Genomic DNA, 10,318 nt, shown 5'->3' with positions numbered 1-10,318 from the left:
AAAAATCATGTCGGCTTGTGTTATTTCTTTGCCAGTCAAACGCTTTGTCGCCATGATAAAGGGAAATTCAGTTACTGTGAGCCGCCTAAAAGTATACAACAATATTTGCTTGCATGTTCGACTTCGACTCCGATGCTCGAGTTCGACTCCTTTGATTGATGTTGGTACTACGTTTTCGTTTGAGCACCTTGCTCACTTTTTGAGCAAATACTTCCAAAGGGGATGTGCAGTGTGACCAGAGTCCACAGCTTACAGGGTGGTCACAGTGAGTGGAGCGCTATTTTAAAAAGAAAACCGATTTCATTCAGAGGTCTTCGCTTGTTGTGTTTGCGTCGTGTGTGCTGCGGGAAATTAACGCGGTCTTAGCCTCTAAGCTCGAAACGTTAACCACAACAATAAAAAATTCAACTCAAATTCGTGTCGAAGTGCTGAATTTGCAAAAAAAAAAAAGGAAAAGAGAAAACGAAAATTCTGCAATTACACAATTTCAAAGCGGCATTTTGCATGCGCTTCGGTGGATCGTTAACTATCATTATATTATCATCTGGCCTTTTTGATGCTGGCCAATACGAAGTGTCCAAGTGTGTGTACAAATATATATCTGTATATATCTAATTGTGCGATCGTCAGCTCGGTGTTCTGACAGTGTGTGTGTGTTTGTCGTCGGCCTCGTCTGCGCCCCCCGCCCCGCCCATTCGTAATCGAGTGTATTGGCTCAAACAAAAACGTCTAAAAAAAATAAAACAAACGCGATCGCAGCTTTATTTATATTACTCCGTGAAATTGTTGGTTTTTTTTTAATTTTGCTTTTGTCGTTTCGCAAAAATAAATAACAACAACAAAACCGAACAAAAGTAACAGCAACAGATTTCTGGCGAAAACAAAGAAGAATTACAATTCTTCGAAATTCACTTGGCCATTTGGGGGTGCAAGTTTGGCTTTTGCGATGGGTGTATAAAGCGAAGTAGTCTGCCTTCAGTGCAACGCCCCACCCACCCAGAGCCCCCCTCACATCCGCTCGACAGTCGAAGTCCCCCAAATCTTGCGAGATATTTGCAAGAGCAAATAAACAGAAGATCGGATCGAATAATTATTTATACAAGTTTGTGAAAATAAGCAAAAAATAAAGTAAAATGAAAATGCAAAACCATCTCATGGATACCCCGAGGAGATTAGCATCAGGATGCGGAGGCAGATGTCTGGGAATGATCACGATCAGCATTCTGCTACTACTGCTGATTGATTCAACCTCGGCCTCCATGTCATCAAATGCCGGCTATATTGATAATGGCGATATGAAAGGTAAGTTGTGCCAATTCTACCTATCAACCACGATGAGGCATTCTTCTTTCCCCGAGGAGGCCCCGAATATTACAGCACGTAGACAAAAGTAGATAAAACTGGTACTAACAATAAGATAGATTACAAAGACGCGGCACCCAAGAACCAAGATAACTCACTGTGTGTGTGTAGAGACAAATCTTATTTCGTTGATAAAAAGATTTTTCATTGAATTCATTGAGACCGAAAACTGACGAAGAAGAAGCAGGAGGAAGGGAGGAAGTATCTTGGGCATCTCTCATTGTACATCTGTTGCTTTGGATTTTGTTCGTTCTGGTTCTTTGGGCCCTTTGTGAACAGGTTTACAGAGCAGCGTGATTTCGATTTCCCATGGCAAACAACAAGGAGCCGGAGCGGAGTTTTTCTACCTGTTTACTTTTACCTTACCTGTGCGTGATCTCTATCTCTCTCTCATTCGTACTCTCTTGCTATCTGTGACTCAGGTAGCGGCTCATTGCCATTAAGCATCTTCCTTCTTCGCCTCTCTCTCTATCTACCTTATGGTAAATATGAATGAAGTACAGATTGCTCGTTAAAAAGGACAACATTTGCTTTGGAGCGGGGGTGGAAGGAACGAAAAGGCTAAAGCAACAACAACAGCTATTCAAATTTTCTTTGCCCATATACTGTGCCCCTCTTCGGTTGCCCCATTCGATCAGAGGTTGTTGTTTTTGTTGTTTGTCTGTTGTTGTGTTTGCTCCACCGATCCGCCTGCCTCTTGATGTTGCAAAAACCAGTTTTGGCTCTTTACTTGCTTTGTAGTCTTTTTTTTTTGTTTTAATGTCTTTCTTGCAAATACAAACCCACATGCATGGTATACTCTCTGTATCTCTGTCTTTGGCTTCCTACCACCTGTCCCCGAGAGACTTCTCTCTCTCTCTCTCTGTGTGTCTCTTTATACGCATCTGAACCGTGAGATTTTATTTCATGCAAAAAGTAGAAGTACTTGTAAGCCAAGTTGCAGGTGTTTTTTTTTTCGTTTCTTGCTTTTAACAAACCCCAAAAAGCAAGGAAATCAACTTATAAATAATTTTTGCCAATTTCTGGCAATCAACGGTGTGCAAAATGCATTTACCATTAATTTCACAAAACACATAAAAACAGTCATGAATAATGCCCATTATAACTGATAATAGTAAATAACCAAAAGTAAGAGCTGAGAACTGATAAGACTGGGTAGATAGATAACACGAAAACGAATTAAAGTGACGCATAACTTCGAAAGACAGAGACATTTGATGTGGCTAAGTGATTTTCCAAGGAATGGTACTCGAAACAGGAGTATGGCTAAGTGGCCAGCAAAGGATCTAGCAGGCACTTAGGCTAGTCGACTCGAGACGGCTCAAGTGTCGGGTCCTTTTTTCCCAAAAACAAAAATCATGAAAACTGAAGTCGTTTGTGAGCAGGTAAAAGCAAAAGCAAATCGATCGATCGCCCACGTCTCAAGTTCGTCCTCGAGACTGCTTTCTTTTTATGCATGCAGCGACCTAAAACAATACCAAAGTATTAAATTTCATAAGGACATGCCATATTTTGTGTTCTCTCTCTCTCTCGCTCTCTGCTGGTTGTCTCTGGCGGATGCACAGAAAGTTCCCATGTGCAAGTCCTTTTCGGGAAGAAAAAAAACAACGGTATATCTTCGCTTAGCTGGAAAAACACTTCAAAATGCATGCATGTCTCTAATTATGAAGAGGTGGAGGGGGAGTAGGAGGCCATCCTATTGCCTCTTGCCTTAAGAGCCACCAGCAGGAAAGCATCAGCATGTCTGTTACTTTATCTTTTCAAAGATATTTCCCTGTTCTTTGTTTTTTCTTCTCGGTTTTTGGGGGGTAAATCGGAGAGTACACAGAACACTTCTTGAGTGTGGAGAGATTTCGTTTTTGTTTTTCTGTGGAGGTCGAGGTCTTTAGTATAATCATAAATAATAATCAATTTCCTGTATCCAAAATGTTTCCCATCGCTTGGCAACTTTTCCATCTGGTTTATGGCATATGCAACTGCTGCAAGTTTTCCCTTGGTGAGAAAATGGGAAATGAAAACTGACAGCACAATGAGAGGAGAAGATCAGCATTGGGTTGGGGGGAAAGAGCAACAACTGAGAGGGGCAATGATTGTTTAACATTTATTTATTGTTGGCCGTTTTTTGTTTGTTTGATTTGTTGAACATTTGCGCACATTTGTTTGCCTCATTTGCATTTTTCTTCTTTTGGCTTTGGGGGCGCCAATCAGAAAACGTTTCGCTCTCCCTCTCAATTGAGATCTAAGGCCTGGGGTCTGTGGATTGCCTTCGTGCACTCAACTCACTTCGTGTCATGTCGTTTCGTTTGCTGAGTTGGGGGAGGTTAAGTGTTGGCCCAATCAACGGCACGCCAGCTTGCCCCCATTTGTTGCACAATGACGCATGCGTCGTCGTTCAATTTGTTTTTGTTTATGACTTGGCCAAATAAAAGCGCCAGCCGTAGCCAGCTGTTGCTGGATGTGATTCCTGGCCACCCAAACCAAAGGCGTGGTGGGTCGGGGGCGAGGGCCCTTTGGATGTTGTTGTGCCATATGTCGTTCGCCTGGTAAACTGAGCCTGCGCGCATCGGATTACCTTTTTGTGAAAGCAAAGCAAAAGCAAAGCCCGAACTGGACAAATTGCTGTCGACTTCTTTTGGGCCGGAAAACGTCAAAACGTTTGAGATCATAATAAGGCAAAAGAACAGCTCCTAAGGTCAACGTCGCTGTTCTTGTCGCGTTGTCTGGCAATGATCTTGCATAATTACCCAGCAACGCGTTCCCAGAGAAAATTAAAAAACCTCCAACTCGAAATGAAAAGAAAAAGTGATGAACATAAAATAACAAAATGGACAATGGTCCATCATCACATGGTCTATGCTCGGCTTGGCAGCTTAGCCCTGACTTGTAGCAGAGCAAGAGCGAGATCCGAGAGTTAACCCTTTGATGACAGCGGGGTCATTTATGAATCATTGACAGTTTTTCTGTTTTTTATGATACGCCGCATGCATCAGTCGACAGCTCATCAAAATTTAGGAGCGGGTTGGAGAACCGCACCCCACTGGCACTTTCGCTTATAAAATCATTTCAAATTCAATACTTGAGATGATACATGGCATATGGCATTAGGCAAAGCAACGACTTGAAAATACCCTAGAGTTCAAGATCTTGCCCATATGGGGGGATAGATGAAAGATAGATATCTAACTTCTGCTTAGTCACAAGAAAGAACCAAAAAAGACCCTTGAGTTCAGCCTGCTTTATCTAAACACTTGGTAAACGTTCATATACCCTTTCGCCCACTGCTTGGGCAGGGTATTTATGTACATATTAAAGTCAAACGATGACGAAAGTATTTCAACTTGAGATAAGTTTTCGGGGAGCAAAGCTATAGGAAAAGAATTGGAATGTTTCGAAGGCAAAAAGCGTTTGTGTTAATTAAAAACAATTAAGGCGGCAGGCGGCACTCGGCAACGGCAACGGCAATGGGAACATCATCGGGGTCGAATTGAAAGAGCAAGAGCATAGCCATAGAATAGCAGGAGTTAGTTCTCTCACGCACCACACCAAACTCTGGGCCAGAAAGGTTCCAAACGAACGAAATGAAACGAAACGGAAAAATGTGGGTCGCCAAGGCATGGGCCGTTGAAGCTGCGCTGTAGGGCCCTCTCGCTTTCATATTAATTGCGGTTAATTGGGATTAACAGCTGCGCCAAAATGCCGCACTCGCCAGTGTGAGGACTGCTGCATTGCTGCAAAATGATTGGGGGATCAGTGTGCCCTCGAGGAGGGGGCAGAAGCCAAGCCGAAGAAGCCGAGAAGATGGCGATAAAGAGATGGAGACAATAGCTTGGCCTAAAAATAATGTATGCATGTACTGGTGCTGACGCTTGAACTGGTTCTCCCTATGACAGCCGGTTCCATTTCCTGCCCCAGAGAGTGTTAGCCAAAGTGATGACAAAACTTTCAGAATAGCCACCAATCCTCGTCAGCCCACTAGTGTAGCGAGTCCGCCCCATCCGGTGTCCATCCGGTGTCTATTAACTGGTTCTCTATCTCTCTTCACACTGGCAAGTTTTTAGCAGGATTGCCTAGGCCCACAATTATGCCGCGAGGGAGAGAGAGAGAGGGAAGAGGGAGAATAAATATCGTTATGGTTCGCGTACGCGAGGCTGACATTACATTTTCCTGCCTGGAATTTCCGCCGCCGCGTTAATTACAATTACAATGATGGACTAGCGACAGCAGGCACAATCATTTTCTATCTACTACCTGTGGACCATCCAGACCATCCGATAACTTAGATAAAGATACTATACTACGATTCGTGGTTGGATGGTTGGATGGATGGAAGGGTAATTGTTTTTTCTTCTTTTTGTTTTTTGGCTCTGTGTGCGTATACCAAGAATGATGCAACGGAAGTAATTTGAGGTGGTGATGATGCAGCATCGTTGCAAACGTCGTCGTCTCCGGGGTTAATAGACAAACACACGCACACACACCGGTCACACTGGGGTTAATGGGCATCTATCTATCATTTGACTTGCCGCCAAGTGTTAAAAGTCGAACTCTGATATTCTGAGAAGTCATTAGTTACATGTTGACTCGCGGAGACTTTCTTGTTGAGCCTAGCTTAAGACTACTCAGACTGCACCCAAAGCCCATAATAAGCCGCTCTCTGTCGCTCTGTCGTAACTCAACGTAAAAAGCAAAGTCGAAAAAACTAAAAAGAAACACAACAACACACAAGAAAAAGCATAAATGTGTTTTCAATTTTCAAAATGCCGTTCGAAGAGATGTCTGAGCCAGATAAATTGGGTGGGACACTGAGAGAGGCCATATGCCATATATCCGAATGGATTGCGATTGGGATTGGGTTTGCCTTTTGTGTTTCTGCCTTTTTGTCTTCTTGTGTAACTATGTGAGAAAAGATGAGATTTGTTTCTCCAATGCAGTCATATAATTTACAAATCGGGTCAAAACAGAAATATGCTTGCATATGTGAAAGGTTGAGTTTGTTATTTCCAAGTGCTTTCATCTGTTCAAAAAACACATCTCTCCCTCTTGATAGTTGAAACGTTCAACAGAAGTTTCGCAAAAGGCAGATAAGCAAGTATTTTAACCATAAAACTTGTATTTATATATGTATGTATTTACCAAATGCTCTTAGTATATACATATTCCTTATCGGCATGACGCGTTGAGTTCAATTGTGTTACGTGTTTCTTAATCTCTACAAAGTAGTGCAAAGGTTTAATATTCTGTTTTGCTACTGCTAACCTCATTCATTAGGAGTGTATAAAAAATAAATTAATGGAAATTAATGGAAAGAAATACATCGTCTGTACAAGTGTTTGGTATTAAAAGGATCCATTGATCTAGGAACATAGTTTAAACTCCCTTAGTGACGTGTTTTATTACGTAAACTTTTGATTGGGAAATGGGTGGATACAAGAAAGTCGTACTTATGAGAGGCCACATCCTGAACATTAATAAAGGATAACTTTTATATGACTTTTACATTAAACTAAACTACTTTTATCATAATATGTCTGGGTAAGGAATATTAGTTTCCCAAATTTTTAGAAGTTGAGATAGTCTTCAAGGATTTTTTGTGTAAATCTTACTTAGAGAAAAGGAGATCCAACAAAATTTTTCCAAATCAGAATCCGAATTTCTCAAAAATCTGCTAATGTCTCCTATTAAAATGAATATAGAAGGTAATTTGAAATAAAATGGTTTCTTATCAAGTTCCTTGTAATTACAACAATAACAAATAATTTAAAAAGGTCTGAAAATGCAATCCTAGTTCCCAAAAGTATGCTATAAATAGGACACTAACTAGAGTTCACAGCTTTTCAACGAACTCTGAAGAGAAATAGATTTAAACAAACTTGTCGAATATTTGCAAGAATCTTATTGAAAATTAGAACCGGATGTTATTATATTTTACTAATCAATTGAAAGAACCGAGTGATTCTTGTTTTCAATTTCTATTAATTTTCATATTTTCTTTTCAATTTTATACTTCTTTTGTCATTACTAAAAGTTTAATATAAAACTTTTCGAATATTTCTAATATATGTATACAAATATATCTTAAAAGGCCTTCCAAGACAATCTGTATACAAATTTTTTGAAGAATTCTGAGTATTCAAACTCCAGCATCGAAACTCTTATTTCTTTATTCAAAAGTTAATGATATTTTAACTCCAATTTAATTCGCTCCATCTCTGATTACAAAATGATTTCATCAAATGAAGTTTCTTCATAATCCACATTCAATATCTTTTCCTGTTGCAATGTTTTCTCAGTCTTTCAAAAGCAATGAGAGTTATATACCTAATCGATAATGAGCCAAAGAGAAATACCAAATAAAGTTATTAAAAATAACCAAAATCAGTTTCGAATGCTTATGCAAATGTGACAATTATTTTACATTTTGTACATGAACCAAATACACAACGCACATTGTCAAACAAAGTCCAAAGTCAGGGAGTGTCCAATGCTCCAATGAAAATTCTATATACACACATGTGTGTGTGTGTGTGCGCCAACCAATATTTTACTCAATAAAAATACAAATTGAGAAATTGTCATGGCAATCACGTAGCAATCACAATGACAGAGACGGAGACAGAGCTACAACGGAGCACCCAATTGGCATTGGACTGCACTCCAGAGTTCTTCTTGGAAGATCTTTCAGTTCTCATTTCCAGTTTTTGTTGTTAGTACATATTACGAGGGTGATTGGGGGTGTTGTCATTGTTGTTGTTGTTGTTGTTTTTACAAGCTGTACTTACATGCAATAACAGAAAAAGAAGAAGAACACACATACAAATACCAAATCCGTCTACATTTAGTAAGTATGTGTCTCCCCTTGTCTCTTGGCTCTCTCAACTTTTGTTGACCTTTCTGTTGACTTGTGCTGATTGCAGCGTTAAAATCACAACACCAACAACAATAACAACAACCGTGTGGACGAAGAACATCGTGTACACATGTAGACACATCATCATCATCACCATAAAGCATAACCCAAATAACTAGCGAACAACTATAGAAATTACAACAAATATTTTGTTAGGCTCAGCACGTTTTCAAAGTTTTTTTCGGTTTTTTTTTTTTTTGGTTTTTGAAAAACTCAGCAGAATTTGAAACTAAAACTGAACCGAAACCGAATGGATCTCAAAGGCGTGGATAAAGAATATCCACAATATTCATATTCATTTTCACATTAAATATATAAAAGAAGAAGAAAAAAAGTATCTGAATTGTGCCAAAGAGCTGAAAGATTGAAGTCGTTCATTGAATTTTGATGAACACCCGCTGGCTGGCTGGAGGAGACCTTTTTTTGGTGGAGGGATGGGGGTCTCTTTTTGTTTTTTGGCTTACAACAGAAACCGGTACTGGGGCACAGCTTCGTTTGCGGCCCTCTTAGTGGTCCGGAAGTAATTAATGCTTTTTTGTTTGGGCCACATAAAACCGAGAATCTATGCATTAGACTATAATGGTGTTGGGAGTTTTGCCAAGATGTGTGTGTGTGTGTGTGTGTGTGTGTGTAGGGGGACGCCAAAACTAAACTAAACAAAACTTTCACCAATGTGACCATCTTTAATGGTTTGCGATTTGACCGAATTGCCACATGGCAAAACGTTTCTCAACTCATCTTGTGTCTCCTCAGTTGTTGCTGCTGCTGCTGATCGAATATGGTCGTATGGCAAACAGGACAAAAATGGTCAGAAAGAGAGAGAGAGAGAAAAAACTGTCGACATAATTGATCAACAGCATCCTACTGACCATAGATGGGTCTGATCGAGGGGGATTTATGGCTTGAAGATGCTCCTTGGATGGTCAAAACCACATGGTTGAGTTCCCTTCGTCTTGCGTTTTAATTAAACTACGACTTGTCGAGCCTGTCTCTTTGCCAATTGCCTTCTTTGTAATATGTGTGCACTCTAATATGTGCCACAATTCCAGCTCCATTCGAATCCACCTCCATCTCATCTCATCCTCTTCATCTTCATCCCAGCAGCATGCCAGAGAGTTAACGATCCGCTGAAGTTTTTTTTGATTGATATCGCTAGACTCAATACTTGGGAGGTTGGGTCAATGTGCTGGTCCAAGAGCTAGAGAGCTAGAGTTAGCCCCGGCCAGTGGTCACCCTCGTATACTACAATATATATATTATTTTTTTCATATCAGCTCAGATCGCTCATGTGGCAAGCTCTCTCAGTGTGTCTGTGTCTGTATAGTTTTTTTTTTCATTAATTGCCAACGTTTCATATTTTATTTCCAGCATTATTTTTCTTCTCTTGCTGGTTTTTTAATTTGTTTTTCAATTATATTTTGTTTTTGTGGCTGGGTTTTATTTATACACAATTTTTTTCCCCCACTTTTTTGTTGTTTGGTTTTTTTTTTTTCATTGGAATCGGGCACGCTTGTTGTCGCCATAGTCGTCCATGTTGTTTTTGTTTTTAGCTGAAAAAAAAAAATAGCGCTGGCTCAGCAATTGCCCGGAGAGCTGTACGGTCATATACTGCGGCTCAGCGGTTTTATGATTGAATGTTTTCCACGGACAACGCTCTGCGATGATAACATTTGACACGGACTCCACTCCTTGATAATGATACTTAATAATAGCAGCAATTTGAGGCGTGTTTCGGGTGGGCTTATCTGCATTGTGGACTTTGATACTGTTGCCCCAATCCTGGTCAGCGTCCAGACAGATGTTTATATAACTAATTAATGAGAGCAGAGTGTTAATTACATAAATGAAATGGGAGATCCAATTGCATCCATCTCTCTTCCACATTATGTAGAGCACTTTAGTTGGTCTATGATTCTTGTGCTTTGTTTTTTATGGCCCATCAAATCGTTTCATCAAACATCCGCCCCAAATTGCTATATAAGTATCACTAGATTCTTGTTTTTATGGCACATGAAATCAACTTGAGCCCAGATTTTCGAAATCACAAGT

General features: G+C 40.1%; 1 protein-coding gene across 1 annotated transcript in view; it reads left to right on the top strand.

The window, feature by feature from the left end:
- Positions 1-308: 308 nt before the first annotated feature.
- Positions 309-10,318, top strand: part of Egfr (epidermal growth factor receptor) — a 33,117-nt gene continuing 23,107 nt past the window's right edge. The window contains exon 1 of the mRNA XM_068287580.1: positions 309-1,302. Within this exon, the coding sequence (XP_068143681.1) occupies positions 1,134-1,302 (169 nt within the window). The 5' untranslated portion in view covers positions 309-1,133. The remainder of the gene's footprint in view (positions 1,303-10,318) is intronic.

This window comes from Drosophila tropicalis, unplaced genomic scaffold (assembly GCF_018151085.1).
Source record: "Drosophila tropicalis isolate 14030-0801.00 unplaced genomic scaffold, ASM1815108v1 contig_573, whole genome shotgun sequence".
NCBI lineage: Eukaryota > Metazoa > Arthropoda > Insecta > Diptera > Drosophilidae > Drosophila > Drosophila tropicalis.
This window is presented reverse-complemented; position numbering and strand designations above follow the sequence as displayed.